General features: G+C 32.3%; 3 protein-coding genes across 13 annotated transcripts in view; 1 reads left to right on the top strand and 2 right to left on the bottom strand.

The window, feature by feature from the left end:
• The window catches only part of LOC126752397 (fibronectin type-III domain-containing protein 3A), a 36,858-nt gene extending 21,400 nt beyond the window's left edge, over positions 1-15,458 (top strand). For all 6 annotated transcript variants that reach the window (XM_050463145.1, XM_050463143.1, XM_050463149.1 and 3 more), the window contains 6 exons: positions 4,546-4,727; positions 6,520-6,796; positions 7,814-8,226; positions 8,302-8,511; positions 8,571-10,970; positions 11,304-15,458. In XM_050463145.1, coding sequence (XP_050319102.1) covers positions 4,546-4,727; positions 6,520-6,796; positions 7,814-8,226; positions 8,302-8,511; positions 8,571-10,970; positions 11,304-12,179 — 4,358 coding nt within the window. In that variant the 3' untranslated portion in view covers positions 12,180-15,458. The remainder of the gene's footprint in view (positions 1-4,545; positions 4,728-6,519; positions 6,797-7,813; positions 8,227-8,301; positions 8,512-8,570; positions 10,971-11,303) is intronic.
• A 543-nt stretch (positions 15,459-16,001) lies between these two features.
• LOC126752409 (uncharacterized) lies at positions 16,002-18,460 on the bottom strand. Of its 6 annotated transcripts, none has more exons than XM_050463188.1 (5): positions 18,120-18,460; positions 17,851-18,067; positions 16,636-16,725; positions 16,366-16,581; positions 16,002-16,311 (listed from the first exon to the last, which is right to left on the bottom strand). In XM_050463188.1, exons 1-5 carry the CDS (start codon positions 18,267-18,269, stop codon positions 16,091-16,093), a joined length of 894 nt encoding a protein of 297 aa, XP_050319145.1. In that variant the 5' UTR covers positions 18,270-18,460; the 3' UTR covers positions 16,002-16,090. The 6 variants fall into 6 exon arrangements, with proteins under 6 accessions (XP_050319145.1, XP_050319144.1, XP_050319146.1 ...); XM_050463187.1 differs by having other exon boundaries at positions 16,366-16,725; positions 18,120-18,274; positions 18,344-18,460; XM_050463189.1 differs by having other exon boundaries at positions 16,366-16,554; positions 18,120-18,459.
• A 307-nt stretch (positions 18,461-18,767) lies between these two features.
• LOC126752416 (cytochrome c oxidase subunit 7A1, mitochondrial) lies at positions 18,768-19,382 on the bottom strand. The gene is made up of 3 exons (XM_050463197.1): positions 19,195-19,382; positions 19,042-19,117; positions 18,768-18,987 (listed from the first exon to the last, which is right to left on the bottom strand). Exons 2-3 carry the CDS (start codon positions 19,084-19,086, stop codon positions 18,844-18,846), a joined length of 189 nt encoding a protein of 62 aa, XP_050319154.1. The 5' UTR covers positions 19,087-19,117; positions 19,195-19,382; the 3' UTR covers positions 18,768-18,843.
• Between the last annotated feature and the right edge of the window lie 466 nt (positions 19,383-19,848).

The raw sequence follows: 19,848 nt of genomic DNA, 5'->3' as shown, positions 1-19,848 counted from the left end.
AGCTTAAAAGTGCGCAGACACTTCCACGGTGACGAATATGTACACATGTCCTACTATATAATCTATTCGCAGCCGGTTATAATGGCTTGAATATAGAAATCCTACTTGAACACTTAACACTGTAACGAAATAGATTTTCTTATTTCGTTTCAAGATTTTCTAAGGCTTCAGCTTTCACCGAGGGCGTTAGACCGTTTGCTCTATCCATTCAGACAATATATATATGTACATCCATAAATATGTATTTTGTACAGAAATGAGATTTGAAGTGATCAAACTATGTATACATATACATACATATACATATATCTGTTTGTCCACCCGGACATGCGACAACACGAGTGAAAATTGAGATATCTTAATGAAACTCAGTACAGAGTTCAGACATTTATTGACTTAGATCAATTGCTCTAGTCTTGCCTGCCTCATTATCAGTTATTGCTATGAATATCATAAAAAAAATTGACATCCGTGGTACAAATGGTATTTTAAAATTGCGAGTTTACACAATAATTATAGTTCTAAAGAGTAAGTAAAGACTAAGTTCGGGTGTTGACAAAGCATCATATTAAAAATATGTTGCAAAAAAATTCAACATTCATTATATTCATAACTGATATCGAAGGTCATATACCCACTTAGTTTAATAGCAAAATTTAACTTCCTATCAGCGAAAATTATATTAAAATCATGTTTAAAGGAGATATGTGTCATATAAACTCAACAGAAGAAGCTAAATTTAATATATTGAGTTGAGATGCAAAACGGATCAGAATTGATGTTTCCCCCAAATGAGATTAAGATCAAAGTCTAGACCAACTCCATTCATTGTTAGAATAACAAAAATTATTCTATGTAGTATAATATAATTAATTTTGTGAAGACATCTTACATATTGACCGATGTATACAGTATAACGCTGTCTTCTATGCATATGTAGGACATACTTGTATTATTAACAGAAACATTAAGTTTCATTAAGGAAGGGGTAAAGTCAACCGGATATTTGTAATTCGTTATATTAGTTATATGGAGGCTAGGACAAGCTTTTACTCAATTTTATTGATTTTTAGCCACAGAGATCACCCTTAGAAGAAAAAAGTAAGGGCTAAGTTCGGGTGCCACCGAACATTTTATACTCTCGCATGGTAAATGATAATCGAGATTTCATTATACGTCATTTACATATATTTTAAATACCGTATTAGTGTAAAGTTTTATTCCGCTATCATCATTGGTTCCTAATGTATATATTATACAGAGAAGGCATCAGATGGAATTCAAAATAGCTTTATATTGGAAGAAGGCGTGGTTGTGAACCGATTTCACCCATATTTCGTACATGTCATCAGGGTGTTAAGAAAATATTATATACTGAATTTCATTGAAATCGGTCTAGTAGCTCCTGAGATATGGTTCTTGGTCCATAAGTGGGCGGCGCCACGCCCATTTTCAATTTTTAAAAAAAGCCTGGGTGCAGCTTCCTTCTGCCACTTCTTCCGTAAAATTTAGTGTTTCTGACGTTTTTTGTTAGTCGGTTAACGCACATTTAGTGATTTTGAACATAACCTTTGTATGGGAGGTGGGCGTGGTTATTATCCGATTTCTTCCATTTTTGAACTGTATATAGAAATACCTGAAGAAAACGACTCTGTAGACTTTGGTTGACATAGCTATAGTAGTTTCCGAGATATTTACAAAAAACTTAGTAGGGGGTGGGGCCACGCCCACTTTTCCAAAAAAATTGCGTCCAAATATGCCCCTCCCTAAGGCGATCCTTTGTGCCAAATTTCACTTTAATATCTTTATTTATGGCTTAGTTATGACAGTTTATATGTTTTCGGTTTCCGCCATTTTGTGGGCGTGGCAGTGGGCCGATTTTGCCCATCTTCGAACTTAACCTTCCAAGGAATACGTGTACCAAGTTTCATCATGATATCTCAATTTTTACTCAAGTTACAGCTTGCACGGACGGACGGACAGACGGACGGACGGACGGACAGTCAGACATCCGGATTTCGACTCTACTCGTCACCCTGATCACTTTGGTATATATAACCCTATATCTGACTCTTTTAGTTTTAGGACTTACAAACAACCGTTACGTGAACAAAACTATAATACTCTCGTTAGCAACATTGTTGCGAGAGTATAAAAACTGTCACAAGAGGTGTCGAAAAGATTTATTCTAAATTTATATGTTATAGCTTGAATGGTTTGGAATATTCACATATACATATACATATCATATGTATTAAGGGCGGATCCATGCCCACTTATTTAAAAACGCAGGTGCTCCTCGTTATTGCTATTCCTGGTATCAAATTACAGCTTCGTATCGCAATTTGTGGTTTAGATCTGGCATTTTACACGTTTTCGCCCATCAACCAACTCGTTCTCCTTTTTTACCCACGGAAAACGTATACAAAATTTCGTGACGATATCTCAATTTTTACTCAAGTTACAGCTTACACAGATAGACGGACGGACGGACAGACAGCTCGTCTCGTCAACCTGGTCATTTATATACATATATGTATGTGCATACATATATATATATAAATATATATCATATAGTATATATGATCATATAACAACTAATTTTCCTCCTTGTTAATACGAACTTTGTTCAATTAATATACTTTATTTCCACAAAAGGGAACAAGCAAATAAAGTTCATACATACATACATATAAGCACATATATTTTTAGAGTCTTTCGCGACAATTGAAAGTGGTCTTGCACGATTATCACTTAGCTTTTCCAGTCCAAATTCTACACATACATACATATGTATGTATATATAGGTCTATTTATATGAACATGTAGGGCGCATATGGTTATTGTATAACGTGTGTCGTTCATCGTTGTTTTGCTTTTATGCTACCCTTACTTGCACCTTGTTAAATTTAAATGAGCGCTTGACTTCACTTAAAACTAAAGGTGTCTCGCCGTCTCGTCTGCTACTTCATTACCTCCTTGTAACTCCTCACGTCGATATTGTCTTCATGCGTCTTTGATTGATAACGACACCGACTTAAGTGTATATGTATGTAGCTAATCCTGCTTTGCATGCAAGAACAAATGGTTAAAGACGAGGCGTTATTTACTATAATGCAATCAAATTAAATTAAATGTATTAAAAGGAATAAATACATATATGTATATGTATAAGAACTTATTTTCTTACTTATACCAGTAATTCTCCTTTTCATCTGTTTTTTTTTTCAATAAACGCAGCTATTAAATTTGATACCCTTGTAGACGAAAATATTATAACCAATCATGGTGAACTTTATCTAATAGCATTTTATTCCATCTTTTATTTTATTAAGCTTAAGAGATCGTCTCAGTGTGAAATTTTCGAGAAATCAATTCTCGACATTCTTACAAATTTTTAAATCGAATGATGGTGTTTTTCAAAACGGTTTCCACTCTCAAAGGAAGAGTTTTGAAGATATCTAGTTTTACTTTTGTTCGCCTATAATATACTTCGCCACTTGTATAATGTTAGTTGATATGAATTTTGGCGAATTCCATGCGTTTAGCGACAGTACATTTCGCAATGAAACAATAGCAACCACTGATGGGATCGAAACTCAATCAAACTTTCATTTGAAATTAATTTAATTAATTTGCATATGTATGTTCCGTTAGTTGTTTGCATACACAAATACGAGCAAACTTTCAATGATATGATTCTAAGCACGCACTATTATTGTTTTGAACACAACTGTATAGAATGGTATATGATCATATTATATTATATTTATTTATATTTGAGTTAGGTTATAAACATTCTAATGCATGTTTCCTTTCAAAAATTGATTGGACAAATTTTAATTATGAGAGATAGACTCTATTCGACGAAAATATTTTTCCAATTATTCCATTTTATTGATATATTTATACACTGAACGGGGTATATTAAGTTTGCTACGAAGTTTCTAACACTCAGAATGAATTGACGGAGAACCTTTAATGTATAAATGGTATAGTATAAATGATCACCGTGACGAGCTGAGTCGATTTAGCCATTTCCGGGCTATAAGAATAGTACGATCCAAAGTTTGTTTGGTTTGATCCAGTGTTTTGCGAGATAAGGGCGTTACGCTCACAGTTCGATATTCAAAATATCTTTGCTTAATATCCCATATCTTTAATGTTGCCTAAAATCATATTTTGCTATTTTGTTAGAACAGTCATAGCGCACTTTTGGAGATTTTGGAAAATAAATTTCTAAAGGAAATAGAAGAACCTAAGCTAAAGCAAGAAGTTCAGAGATAAATATTAGAAACGGAAGAATTTACTGGGCATTTAAAATAATATTGTGTATCACTCTTTTCACCAAAATGCTATACTAATATAATAGAAAAATAATAAGAAAGTGCAACCGACCCAAATCTATGCTCTTTAAACTTTACTGAGGAACTCGTATCGAGCGTAAAGAATAATTGTTGGGAAAAAAATTTTTGATATTCAATGTATTGTTAACAAGGGTAAATTAAGTTTATAATTGAGGTATGTTTTGTCAATTATTTGCAGGTCCAGCAACAGTTCAAATGGTTTCCCAAAACCGACCTGCATCGATAACAGTGCCGGTACAAGTACCGCAGGGCCAAATGATGCAGCAATACGTTAACGAGAACGGAACTTTTGCGCATGTTGTGCTTTCGCCCCAATATCAACAGATCCATTCCAGTCAAGGACATATGCATGCACCTTTCGTAAGTTCCTTTTTTAATTCTTTCCTAAAATATCGAAAACATTTCCTGCTATTAAATCAGTTTTTCTGAGACAAGAAGTTACAGCAATTTTGTTTTTCTTGGAACCAAATAGGGCCAGCCCGTCTATATAGGCAAGTTAGGCAATTGCCTAAGGCTAATCTTCTTTTAGTTTTTTAATCATTCGTTTACTTTATTTATTTCATATATATCTTATACTACATGTATGGACATACATATGTACATAGTATATAAACATGAAACGCTATTTTGTTAGGTGCCTGCATAACGTCCGAACCACAGCATGGAAAGATATGAATATTTACACAATATACGATGCAGTATTATGCAGAGACTGTGACATATTTTACGTATTATTTATTTCAAGTGATAAGATATTTGTGAAAACGTTGTTACATCATACATTTTTATGTATGTACTATTCCTTAAGTGATTTACGAAGTTAATAAAAAATGTAGATTGCTAATTAAACTATTCCAATATATTGTTATCATGATTAATTATATTCTTGACAACAAGGAGCGAGCGGAGCCGTGGGTTTAGGCTAGTTTTATATACAAAAATCATAGCTTCATATTTTCCTGTTCTCATACAAATTACAAACAACGACGGGAGTTTTTTTAATTACTTAACTAATTTTTACAAATTATAAATTTTGTTGTTAAAAAATATATGTATGTATATGCCAAAATATGCTTAGAAGGAGCGGAGAATTTGCATTTGCCTTGTCCGTAATTTGTCTTTGACCGGTCCTGAACATAAACCAAATTCGGAAACTACAACAGACTTCCAGCATATAATCCTTCCTTCCAACAAGTACTATTTTGATGTAAATAAGCAATTTACAGGTAAAAACTATTCTAAAAACAAAAATAGCACTTCATAAGTTTCAGGCTTAATATATACGCTTCTAAAAGAAGCATTAATGAAGTAAACATCTAATGATACACTTCTCGAGTGAGGTTGGAAAAATATACCGCAAAAGTCGAAATAATGATTTGTTTTGAAATTGATGCAAGTGATCATAATCGGATAGTGGATTATAGTTGTCGTTATGTTTGCGTTGCGGACTCAAACAGGATTGTAATTAGCGGAGACTACAGAATCCAGTCTACTTGAAAACGCATAAAACAACACTGAGATTACATCCTTCCGTTCGACGTCCTTAATTTTTAACTTTAATGTTATAAACCAAAGCGAATTCATTAGACGGTTGCTTTAAACTTTTACTGTTATTAATAGAAATAATGTCTCAAAAAGGCAAGGAAAAATTAGGTACCATTTAAATATATTTTAAAGAGACATTGCACTATTTAAGGAGTAGGACCCGAAAAAAGGGAGTGTTAGAAAGAAATAAATAAAACTCATAACTTATGCTTAACTTTATAGAAATTCTAAACAATAAAGTTGTATGTATATATGACAGTAGTTGCTTTTTCCGTGTAATAAATAAATAATCAATTACTCTTTTGTATGATTTGGCAACACTGCAATTAACAAAGAATAGAATATAAACAAAGAAAAGCCACGTCAAACGAATAAAATATGTATTCATTAAATTTTTTTTATTAAACTAATATATCGTTCATCATATGAATTGGAAATGAGTTTTGAATTAAATGTAACCGTAAGTTTAGTTTGTGAATACTAGGCTTTGTTCATGCTATTGAATCTTGATTCTTCACATAGTATATTCACTTATGGTATACGGTTATTTTGTCATTTATTTTTTAGAAAAAGACTAAAGTTGTATTATCGTTACATATATTTTTAGATGCAGGCTGGTGGATCTTCTCAATTCTATCCAACCCTTCCGACGGGATTTGCTCCTAACCCAGGTGGTGGGCCAGCACATTTCCACACTTTGACAAGTGGGCATGTGCAAACGCAACAACTTTCCCAACATCAAAAAGCGACAACACAACCACAGCAAACAGGATCTCAAACGTTATCACATTCGCCTTCACCTCCAAATAGCTACTATAAAGACGAGCGTACTCAACGACAGCACACAAAGTTATTAAGGAAACTTGAGAAACAACGGGAAATGAGTGAGTATTTGTTTTGGATCGCGGTTGGTTAGTTTACATAAAATATACATATAATAAGTGGTGAATTTATTCATACATTTATTTGGATGAAATTGTATTTAGCTTAATGTTTTTGTTAAATGACCAAAGTATTCCCATACATATGTAAGTAATTACCTATGATATACGATTACCTTTTGGTACTTTATATATACATAAATATGTTTGTTTCACAGAGTATAATATGTCCGTGCATGTCTGTCCGTGCGACCGTTTACCTATGCAAGCGATAATTTCTGTAAAACTGGAGATATCTCGACCAAACTTGCTAGACACATTTTCCTTTAGCATCCTAGTAGAAGGATTTATTTGTGCACCAAGGATAATATGGTACGGATGCATATGAATCAGTATAAAAAGTGGAAAATGTGACACATCGGCCACTTTTATATGTAAATAATTTATCAAATTTCGACCCTTTCCATATCGCATACGTTAAAATAAAATACGCTTAAGAGATTTCGTCAAGAATATTTATTTCTATTAAAATTGTTAATCGATGGTAATAATTATGGCTATAGACACATTAGCATCCCTTGTGCACCAAGGACGGATGCATATGAATCATTTTCGACGTAAATAATTTATCAAATTTCGACCCTTTTTTTCATTTTTGTTTTTGCAAGAATATTTATTTCTATTAAAATTGTTAATCGATGAAAATGTCGAATTAGAATCATTTTGTTTTTTCATTTTTGTTTTGAAAATGTCACTCTTGAAAATTGGAACTTGGACCTTTTATCGTTATAATATTTTTACCAATTAAATTAATAAATTTTTTTAATTAAGTCATTGTTTTAATTCTTACGACTTTAAACTTTTAAGTTGTTATACGTTGAGTATTACTCTATTAACGTGAACTTCATACGAACTATGAATTATATCTTGTTCTTTTATTGAAAGATTTTGATATGTCAATACCGAAATATATAGCACCTCCTCGCCGTAGTGACTTAAACGGGTATCATAATCTTTCAGTTAACTCTGCAAACAATAGCCCAGTCAATGGAACAAAGAAGCACGATCACGTTATTGCAACTTCAGCGGTTTTGCCATCGGATAGAGCTAATTCAAATTCTTCTGTAAAAAGTTCGATTGACAATGGATTAGGAGTCATTCAAAGTGTTCAAAATATAAACAAAAGTATAGTCCAACCAAAACAGGATACATCTCCACTGCGGCAACCATTAAAAAAACATATTTTACACTCTCAAACTACGCAACGAAATGGGGGCATAGCATCAAATACATCCCAAAGTGGGCTAAGTTATGGTGTCAATATAGCTAGTTCTAAAGGAGACAAAGGAGAGTTTAGTTCAAATGTCCTCGTGGATGAGGAAGACCCTCAAGCCTTGATTATAGAGCAATTATCTGCTATACAAAAACCGAGTGTGAGTAAAATAGAGTTTTCCATTAAACCAATACATTTAAATTTTTTCATACTTATTATTTTATATATTTTTAAGGTAATTAATTTAACTTCACGATCAGCAAAAATTATTTGGGAGGGGCCAATAATCACTGATTCACAAATTGATACTAGGAATCTACGTTATAATGTGTTGCTTAGTGATCGTGCTAAGGACGGAAAATACAAAAGCCTTTATAAAGGCGATTCATATGACTGTATAGTACAAGACCTTCAACCAGGTCAGATGTATGTAGTTCGAGTTCAGGTTTGTTTATGCTAATCATATCAATATTTGCAGCATATATATTTCGAATTTACTCTCAGGTATACTATAACAAGATGCAGGGAACAGCTTCTGAGGCATCTGAATTCATGACTCCACCATGTGAACCAGATCAGCCAATGCCACCTAAACTTGTAATGCGAACGAAGAATTCGTTGCATTTACGTTGGTCGAACCCACCATCTAATGGTTCACCCATACAGCATTATTTATTGGAATATGACGACGGTAAATCCGGGCTATCTTTATCTACCCGCTCCTCACGTCAAAATAGTGAGAATGATTGTCATAACTTTGTCGAAGCAACGAAAACAAAAGGCAAGCACTACACTCTTACTAAATTGCAGCCGTCAACTGTATACTATTTTCGTCTGGCTGCCGTCAACGATGTGGGTATGTCATTATATTCCACCATTTGCTCATACTGTACCTCGAATAATCCGCCGATTGCACCGAAGCCTCCTAAACTCCAGAGCAGCAGTTCTACAACTATCCGCCTTTGGTGGGAACGACGACAACAAGATGGCGATTATGTCTTGCAAATACTTGATCCCGATTCAGGTCATGGTTACCTAAACGCTTACAATGGTCCAGATACGAGTCATGAATGTTGTGAACTGCGTCGAGCTACATATTATCAGTTCCGGTTACGTGCAGAAAATGAAGCGGGCAGCTCTCCATGGTGCAATGAGGTTACCTACCAAACAGCTCCTGAAAAACCAGGTAAACCGGGTAAACCACATGTGAAAGGAAAAATACATGGAACTCATTTTCGAGCTCGTTGGGATCCACCCATAGATAAGGGGGGCGCCGAAATAATTCGATATTTTCTCGAAATCACATCTGGTGCTAAATTTGAACGTATTTATAGTGGTACTGATACAGAGAGCATATGTGATCGGCTTCAACCAGGTACAACGTACCAGTTGCGTGCGTCTTGTGAAGGTCCTGCAGGCATTAGCCCGTATTCTGATGTGGCCCACATTACATCAGAAGCTTTAGTACCTGCGGCACCTTCGCCACCTTATTACGATAGTCCGCCGGGTCCATATGCGGCGGTGTTAAGGTTGGATAAACCAGAAAATAGTGGTGGTGCCCCCATTTTGGAATTTGAAGTACAGATGCGTCATTCTGTAGATGATAAATACGCTATTGCGAATAAAACAAATGATTATTCAATTGTTTACCATGGACGGGATACATTTTGTGTGGTCAAAGACTTACAACCTGGTTGGCCTTATGAGGTACAGGTTCGTGCAATTAATCGCATTGGTGCTGGGCCTTGGTCATCATGGTTCCGTTTCTCGGCAGCTGCGGCACCACCGAACGTACCCGAAAATCTAAATGTTATAATCAAGTCGGCGACTCATTTGCTAGTAAATTGGGAAGAGCCTTGTAACAATGGTGCACCTATTCAGGAATACCGTTTAGAGAGTTTAACTTTGGAAAATGAATCCGAAAATGAAAATTCATCACACAAATCAGTATACTTACCCTGTTACCATGGTGGGCAAACGAGCATCGATTTACGAAATTTATCACCTTTTACTATATATTACTTTCGCGTGAATGCCAGTAATGCGGCTGGAGTGAGTAAGTGGTCGACATGTATACAAGCGCGTACACCAGCGGCAGTACCTGCTGCGCCACAAATCAAAGACTGTGAATTTACTGCAAAAAAAGTAGTATTAAATTGGTCGAAACCTGAATGTAATGGTGCTTATATCACTGGATATACCATTGAATGTGCAGAAAAATCAATTACCACTGCGGATGCAAATACCACATATACAATTCATGGTTTAATACCCGAAACTACTTATAAAATTCGTTTGCAGGCTTTTAATAGCATCGGTTGCGGACCTTTTTCTTCTTACACAAAATTTACAACATTACCTTCACCCCCGCCGCCACCAACACTTGAGTGTACAGGAGTAGGTCATAACTTTATAAAATTAAAATGGGGTGACGGTAAAAACGTTGATTTTATCAAATACTATGTAGAAATGTTTGTACAGCGTGCAAAAGAGTTCCAGATAGTTTACTCGGGCACAAGTTGCATGTGTAAGGTGAACAAGTTGCAGGAAAGTACCGCTTACACCTTCCGCGTATATGCAAGTACTGATCGCGCCGGAATCGGAGAATTTTCAGACGAATATATTTTCAGTACGACTCCTACTTTGCCGAGCAACATTAAAGCTCCAAGGGTTGCCATGGAAGGAGCAGCAGCCTGTTTATTAACACACGGTGTCGGCAGTGCAAGTAGTTTCGTTCCATCCGGGATTCTTCCTGAAACACCTACAAGTTTTATTGCCGGCCTAGGAAACCTTTCTTTAGGTGTACCACTTACTCTAGAATGGCAAAATTCCAAAAATTCGTTCAGTGATCCTGTAGAATACGTATTGCAGTATGCAATTGGTAAGGATGGTGACTACAGACGGGTAAGTTTTACAAAATTTTTACATCTGATTTTCACTAAATTTTGTGGATGGTTATTTATTTTCAAATTAAATGCTTTGATTAAAAATATTATTAATTAATATGTATAGATATTGTTTTTTTTATGCAATTAAAATTTAGCTTGTTTTTCAAACATTCAGTATGTTAACAAAAGTTACATACTACAGTGTTTAAGTAAAAATCTAGCAACTCTAGCGTGTTCTTAAAATCTAAGGCATTTGTGAAAATGCAAAAGTAAATGATATTGGTAGTTAATATTAATTAATTAAATAATAAAAATGTAACTTTTGGATGACTGTTTTTTTTGTTTCTAGATTTACAGGGGACCAGAAACCAAATTTACAATTGAAAATCTTGAGCCGGGAACTATGTACCAATTTCGAGTGTATCCTATTCGTGTTACTAAATCTGGTGAAGATTTAGTTGGCCAATATACTTCTGCATTTCGATACCAAGTACCACATCTTGCAGCATTGGACGATATCGATGGAAACTTATTAGGAAATATGGGCAGCGTTTTTGGAACAAGCGCTAAAGGGATAAATAACAGCAACAACGTTTCCATGAATTGCCATGGGCATTCACACTTAGCTCATCATGTTCACAGCTTGCATACACATCACTCTCATAGCCATACGCACCACAACAGTAGACAATCAACGTCCAGTCTTCATCATCGTTCAGTAAGTGCGTCTGCTGCAAGTCCAAATGGTTTTAATGGTCATAACAACACCAATATTAGCGATAGCAGTAACAATAGTGGTAGCACTATATTAATCGGTCCAAATGCCATTGGCTTAATACCTTTGAGTACATCAATGGCAAATGAATTGACTACAGTGGAATTTGCTGGTTGTGACGATCCACTACATCATCATCATCATCATCATCAATTTCTTGGTGGAAATGTTGGTGCAGGATCTGATTCCGTAGGATCTACACCAACTACGACATCGTTTCTGGCTGCTGCTTCAAATAATTTGCTAACAAATAATGCGTTATTAGTACATGGTATCGGTTCATCCAATCATACTCAACATGGTGTATTACGCCGATATATTACCAAATTAACTACGATATATACGAACCGAAAACGTTTTACCGACCAGGAAAAGGCAGTTTTATTTATGGTTTGCTTTTTGTTTTTTACATTCATATTTGCAACACTGGTTAAAGCACTAATGCGATAAATTTTGACAGAAAATTACTATTGTGGAAGAATATGCAAGCCTTTTATAAAAACGAAAGCAATGCATTTGCGATTAAAATGGTGAATGTGTCGATAAATAAAAGCAACCAACACTTTTTCAAAAAATTCAACTACCTAAAGCTCATATATTCTAACCTAGGTGTGGATGTTCATATATATATACTATACATAGAAATGTGGTGGAAGTTTATAATCTAATTCTCAATTGATTCTACTTAATCTGTTAAATGCAATCCATTCAACATTGGAAATCAAATTATAGAAGCGAAAATACAATGATTTCTTTATAATTCAATTAAAATATTTAACACAATTGGCAACTGTGATATGCATATATTTTAGTTAAGTTTATTTTTCATAGAGAGTTTAAATGTTTGAATTGTCAACGCTTTTTCAATTAAAACTTAAGCGTTACATGAATGAGATTAAGACAAACTGCAGAAAACCAATAAATATAGTGTTAACTTTATTTGCTGGTCAAAAGTTTCAAATGTTAAAACATATGTGTCAAATTAATAAGAAAAACATTTCCTAAAAGTTTCATCTTGCTCTATCCGTAATACCAGAATGATAAAAAACTTGTTGGTATTAGGGGGATTTCTCGTGTAATACATTTATTTACGACTTATCATGATTACCTATCCTTTTAGCTTATTTATATAAGCATAATGCTCAGATAAATTTGAATTTAGTGTATGTTTAATGAAATGCATAAATAAACTACAACACATATGTAGTTATATCTCCGTTTATACTTATTAAGTATTTTAAAAGCCAGGCAGTTATAATTATTAAATGGAACGTTCGAAAATGATTATCACTGTACCTTTTCAATTAATGTGTTATTTGAATTCTTTATGTTCAGCGCAGATTAAATATGTCTCTCTTAAAATATTATATTCATATAGTATTATTTCGAATTTTTAAATATATTTTTTAATCTAAATTCATATTGCTTATGCTTATATTCTGCATTTTTGATCGACCGTCATATTATTTTTATTTAAATATCTTCATACCATGTAATAACGTAAATCTTGCTTGGTGATATAAATAGATATACATACATATGTATGTCTTTAGGCTCTAAATTCAAAGGAGGGCTCAAATTTTTTTTATTTACTTAGTTTTTTTTGTCTTTTAAATAACTTGATATTTTATTTATTTATTACGTTTACTTCCAGTTCTAATGATAAGTCCTGCAAGTAAATTTAGAGTAATCCAATTTTTCTAATAAAATAACCATTGTCGATGTCAACAATTTACAGATTCAAGAATTATAAACTATGTAATACATGGCACATATGAACGCTGATATCTTAAGTTTTTCTAACTCAAACTTTAATTTTAGTATTTTCCGACATAAACTAATTATACATTTTCTCTGACCAATGAAAAAAGTACTAAAATATTGAACCTTTTACTTAGAATTGAACGCCATTTTTATTGTAAGTTTTCACGTAGCTTAGTTTCAGGCTTGGACCAAAATAATCAGCAATGAATCGTAAATATTCGGCTCATTATTGTAAATCATCATCTCTTTAATCCTATAGAAGTATTTTTAGGGATGTGCATTCACTTTTTATGAGGACTTTCATTATTCCATAACTATTTTACTGTTAATACAAATGAAATTTATAGTATTTGTAGTAACAATAATGGAAATTAAAATTTAATTACTGATTGAAAAAGGAAAGGTAATTTAGTAAAAAGTTTATATAAATATATATTTTTTTTATCAAGTTTGGGGTAATGAATGAACACCTAAGATTTGGAAACATCCACTTGTTTACGATATATGCTTGTAATGTTCTAAAAGCAGAATCTATGAGAAGGTTTTTAATACAGCTTTAAATAATTTCAAATTATATATTATATAAATTTGGTTGCTTACATATGTATATAAATTGGTTATTTTTTTCTATGAACTTTTTTCTAGTTTGAAATTAGTTCCGATTACCAGTTTTTTTTGTACTAAACATATTTTCGAAATTACGAATATTTCGCAAAGTATATGTAACGTTTTTAGTTGACGGCTAACCACTCTACTGGTCATACATTCACCAATAGAAAACGCTGATTTCGGTTGGCTAAGCATTGGAGACGGTCTAAATTATCAATCAGTTTAGAAAAGGAAAATTTTAACGGATATATTGACCATAAAACTTTAATTTTGTAATACCATATGTATTTTCAAAAAAAGTCTTTGAAGGCGTCATTATTTTGTGCATTTAAAAGTTCAGGTTGAGAATTGGGGTAATGATTGCCTTATTACGTATAAATTATAATTTTTTATTCTTCGCTCCATGGCTCTTTTAAAACAATGACAACACAATTTCTCATTTACGTACGAGTAAATACTTCGTTCTAAATGATGCGAACTAATATAAATATTCGTTTACTATAAACGTAATTACTTATTTAAAGATAGTTTAAAAAATTTAGCAGAAACTATTTCCTGCTTTACGTATTAAAAAAATCATTTATTGTTGTCATTGTATATACACAGGTGACATATAAATACCGGTAAAGTATTTCGTAATTATTGACGATTTATACATAATTATTGACAAGATACTTATTATAACGTCCTATAGAGATCTATTACAGATTTAGAAACAAATGATATATGTACATATGTATGTATGTATCAATATCGTAAAAAGTAATTATTTAAAAACAGATTATTAGACGCACTGTGGTCACCAAATTAAATTAAACAATTTTCTTAATTTTTTATTTATATAGACGAGAAAATTTAATTAAAAATACATATGACTTATTACGTATATTGTAATAATTTATATACGCCTATGTATATACTTAAACAAATATTGGTGTTTGTATTTTTTAACTTGAAATTCAGTAAAACTAAAAAATACACATTTATTTTTTGCTTATGGAATATTCACTTTTTCATACCCATTTCATCTTCTATAAGAGCTATTGAATATGGTATTGATAAATATGAGTGAAAAAAATAAAACAATGTGCTTTATTTAGTAATGGTATGAGGTGTACTATAACAAATATTAATCTTTACACTTAATTAATTGATACACAAAAGTCGGAATATAAAGAAGGGGGAAGACGAAAATTATGTTAAAGTATATAAAAAATTGATTGTTTATTATCATTACCATTATAGCATAAATAATGCAGAGTAAAAATATTTAGACTCTACATACGTATATAAAATATTGAAAATATATAACTAAATATATATACATAATAAAAATATATTAATAAAAAATATAAATGATCCGCTTGTCTTAATTTTTCAAAATAACTTCTGTTAGACGATCTGCATATAACGAGTTGTTTTCTTTATTCTTCTCAAAAAGCTCAAAAGTAAGTTTATTATCTTATATTTGTATGCCCCGCAAAATGTTGCGTAGTGTATAATAGTTTTGTTTACTTTATGGTGGTTTGTAACACCTGAAATAAATCAAGCTATATAACGGTTGGACTGAAAGCGATCAAAAGCGATATAACCCCTAATGAGAAACCTCAGAAGTATTAAATTTTGCAGTAAAGATGTAGCGGGGAAAATGGAATCCTATGAACCAACTGCTAAAGTATTTTGAAAGACATGAATTTGTCCTAAAAAATTATAAATATGGGAACATACCAATATGGGAGCATACTGCATTATCCATGTAATTAAATTTTCTTTAAAATATTAACTTGAACTGAAAAATAGCATCACGTATCATATTTGTGTAACAGGTTGTTTGGCCTGTTGATGTTAGTCAATAATTGACTTGAAGATTTAGTTTTGTCAGTTAAGGAACACACACCGTTAAGGAAAGTTCACTGTACTTTATTCTAGTTATTTAACAAAATCTAAAAACAGTGGTTATATCTATACATTTAAATCCAATATGGGTTTCATAATCCTAAGTGGCTTGACTGTAACTGCTCAATTGAAACCGATAATTGTTCGAGACGTTGGACTAATTGCAACATATTTTCTTGTGCTTTAGCAGCATTCAAATCGTGAACACTCTCTAATGAATCTTCTTCGGCAGCGGCTAACTCAAAATGCAATTTAGCTAAACTTTCCTGTTGTTCTCGTATTTTAGTCATCTGTTCCATCGTGCAGCCAGAACCTAAATCAAATAGAAGTTGACTTTTAGCTTTTTTGAATTCGGTGGATTACTTACCAAAAGCTTTTAGCTTTCCAGAATGAAAATCATCCAGAAGGCCTAAAAGAGCTCGTTCCATATGCTTCACGTCCGGAACTTCTGAGACAAATGAGTGATGTTTAATAGGACGGTGATCGAATTCATTTACGTTTGAGCTACCGCCCGCATTGGTGGTGTTTAACGAAGTAGAAGGATCGATGCTACCCACTTTTTCACGAAATATGTACAATCTGACTTTATTATTTGAACTATCATGGTTTTGTTTTTGAGAAATGTCATGTTTCATACCAAAATCTATACTATCGCAATATACTTCGTTGGAATTTTCTGGAATGTTGCTGGCACTATGGTCAGTATTGCATATATCTGCCTCTTTTTCTTTTATATAATATTGTTTGGCAATTACCATTTGTCGAAAGATTCAATATTTGGATTTGCGAATAGATTATGAAAAACAAAAAAATTAAGAAAAAAAATAGAAATAAAATAAAATCATGAAATATAACTGAAATTATTAAGCATATATTTATTTATAACTAAATAATACTTATTACTAGATGATAAGTAAAATAAAAGTTCAATAATTTTAAAATGATACCATTGCTAATTGTGCCTATAAAAAAGGAATACATTGTTTTGAATTCAAATTCATTCATAGCGAATTCGATGTAATAGTGTTGATATTTTTTATATATCCTCAAAATGGTAATTTTGAGTGATAACTTAATGTAAAGAGAATGTAAAACTCCCAGAATTGTCAAAATGTAAACAAGAAATTCATGATAAATACAGAAATACCTTCTTTTATATTAACGATTAATTGATAATCATTCGTCCAGAAGTGTGTTTGGCAGAATTAAAAGGTGGAAATGGATTACTAAAACACATATTCAAAGATAGGAAATACATCACTTGTAAAGATTTTTAAATAGTTCATAATCATGATCTATAAATTATTTAGTATTTCCTATTTTTCGGAAAGAAACATGTACATCTTATATGTAATGAAAGCCCGGAACATTCAACGAAGTATAGGAAAACATCATACAATATGATATTCAATGCACAACGAAATTGTTCAAACACCCTCCTGCAAAGAGAATCATGAAAGCAAAAAATTGAAGGACGTGTTCTTGGCAGGGATTCGAATGTGGTACACACTAATACGTCTTGCGACACATGCAAATGTATGTATGTATATATAAATGGGTTTAAATAAAAAATATCAACGTTGACATGGGCCTATATTTTTTAATAAAATTTATTTACCTTGCCACAATGTAACTCTTAACCAGTTACAAACCTTCTAGGGAGAATAAATAACATGGTTTTTTTTTAAAGAATTGTTTTCGACGAAAGATATAAACGGTATAATACATAGTTACTAATATGTAATTATGAAAATTTATTGAATTCGATCCTTCAGAACGATGATAGACACCAACATGCGGCGCTTTAACAGTGGCAGCAAACTAATTAATAAGTTAAAAACTGCTAAATTACCTTTAAGCAATTTACGCTGTCGTGATTTGAAATCAAGTCGTTCATCATTGTTGCATCCACCCAGGCTTGCACTAATTTGTAGATTTGGACGTGTACGTCGCTCATTTATATATGTTACCTTAGCTGAGGTTAGCTGACCTTTTTCAGATGTTCGTTCTATGGAACAACTGGCTGAGTTTCTACTACGAGTTGTATCCCCACTGGACACATTTTTTATCTGCAGAAAATTTAAGGTTTAACTTTATTTTCAATTTAATTATTCGTCCTACAATCATTTTGGGAACTGCCGGAGTAGGAAGGATACTTTCTGGTTTAGGACCTGATTTTGGCACAGTGGTATGGTTGTTAATATCTTCATCTCCGTCATTGTCGTTTGTAACGAGCTTTTGTCTTTCTACTACTTCAGCATTTGTCTCCATGATCTCTACACTCGCTCAAAATATAATATATATCCAAACAGATTTATTAACTTGGAATAGCGAAAAAATATTACCAATTTGTTTAAAGCACTTTTAAATTCTGAAATAGAAAAATAGTTTTGCGATTTATTACAAGATAGATAGTTTCTATCATTCTTGGATTTATTAGCGATGTCAGCTGATAAGATCTGTTAGGTACCGTCTCCAACTATCGATAATATATCTGATCGAACACTAAAATTAGCTATCGATAGTTCTGATTTGTTACATCATCAATATTCCTTTAAACATTTATATATATTTATGAACATAAAACACAATATGTTTCTTCTATATATTAGAAGACTGATAATATACAATAATTATAGTTTCTCAAATATATACTCACATATATACATAGATTATTGAATAAATCACTTCCCGCTTACGATCCTACGTTAGGGGAAGAAGAGTATATAATGAGTTACCTAACCTCGAAAAAAAAAATTTGTTTAATGATTTGATATCAGTTCTTCATATTTATTATGTTAATATTTTTCACATCTTTCATTTAATTGAAAGTGTTGCAATTATTTTAAGCCGATTTCTTTTTAAATCCCAGCGTATACACCATTTGCAACATACCAATAATACCTAAGCCGCAGAGCCCTACAGTCAAACCAAATAATACCTTATCTGCTGGACCTCCTTTTAAAAAGACCGGTAGATCATTATGTGCCTATAAGTAATTGTATAATCATTAATGTGCCACCCGTTAATTTAAATGTATTACTTGAAATTTCTTCATGCTACTTGCAAGTCCATCGGGTAATGCCATTATTATATTGAAAATGATTATGTAAGCACACCTAAAATATGAAATACAAATTAATAAAATATTCTTTATATTTTAAATTTTAATTGATATTTTCAATTAAGTATTTACAATTATTAACACGCATATAAATCAGTAGTACTTGCACTCCTTGAAAGAGTTGTAATTGTTATAAGTTTATATTATTTGTTGCTCAAATCAATATTAAACATTTATAGATTAACCAAGGAAGTGAGTTTCGGATCCAATTCGATTTTAACGAAGTGCATTACGTGCACTCACGATAACGAAGTTTTTAACATGTATAAATAGATTTTGACAAAGATATGCACACTTGCAATTCCTAAAACGAACTAAATAACACGTAATACTCAATTCACATCCGGCTTCTTAATAAAAGTGTTATTGAAACATTTTTTATATATGAAAAGGGTAATATTTGAATGAATAATATTTCCATCTTATGTCAGATACATGACGTTCTTTATTCGGCCCATGAACACAAAATAATGAGAAGAGCAACATCGAAAATATATTTTCACCGTTATATATAATACAAGATCTTATTGAATACAAAAATTCTTATGTTTTTGTGAGTAATTTTATGTCCATTTATATAATTAATGTTCGGCATATTATATAAATTTATTCGTATATATAAAATACTAAAAAATAGTTATTTAAAGGTAGGATACAACCTTGGCGGACTTAGCAGCGGCGTTAATTTAAAGTAATGCAGCGGCTTTCTTTTGAGTGGCATATTTG

Source organism: Bactrocera neohumeralis, chromosome 3 (assembly GCF_024586455.1).
Source record: "Bactrocera neohumeralis isolate Rockhampton chromosome 3, APGP_CSIRO_Bneo_wtdbg2-racon-allhic-juicebox.fasta_v2, whole genome shotgun sequence".
Lineage (NCBI taxonomy): Eukaryota > Metazoa > Arthropoda > Insecta > Diptera > Tephritidae > Bactrocera > Bactrocera neohumeralis.
The sequence above is the reverse complement of the archived record's forward strand: the minus strand, read 5'-3'. Positions and strand labels throughout refer to the sequence as shown.

Bases quoted from the DNA above. Each gene is read 5' to 3' on its own strand.
- LOC126752409 (XM_050463186.1), bottom strand. From the start codon at position 18,269: ATGGAGACAAATGCTGAAGTAGTAGAAAGACAAAAGCTCGTTACAAAC. The intron at 18,068-18,119 runs GTAGGACGAATA...AATTTTCTGCAG, and splicing joins CGGCAGTTCCCAAAATGATT to ATAAAAAATGTGTCCAGTGG. The intron at 16,726-17,850 runs GTAATTTAGCAG...ATTATATAAAAG, and splicing joins ACAGCGTAAATTGCTTAAAG to AAAAAGAGGCAGATATATGC.
- LOC126752416 (XM_050463197.1), bottom strand. From the start codon at position 19,086: ATGGCATTACCCGATGGACTTGCAAGTAGCATGAAGAAATTTCAA. The intron at 18,988-19,041 runs GTAATACATTTA...AATTACTTATAG, and splicing joins GTAGCATGAAGAAATTTCAA to GCACATAATGATCTACCGGT.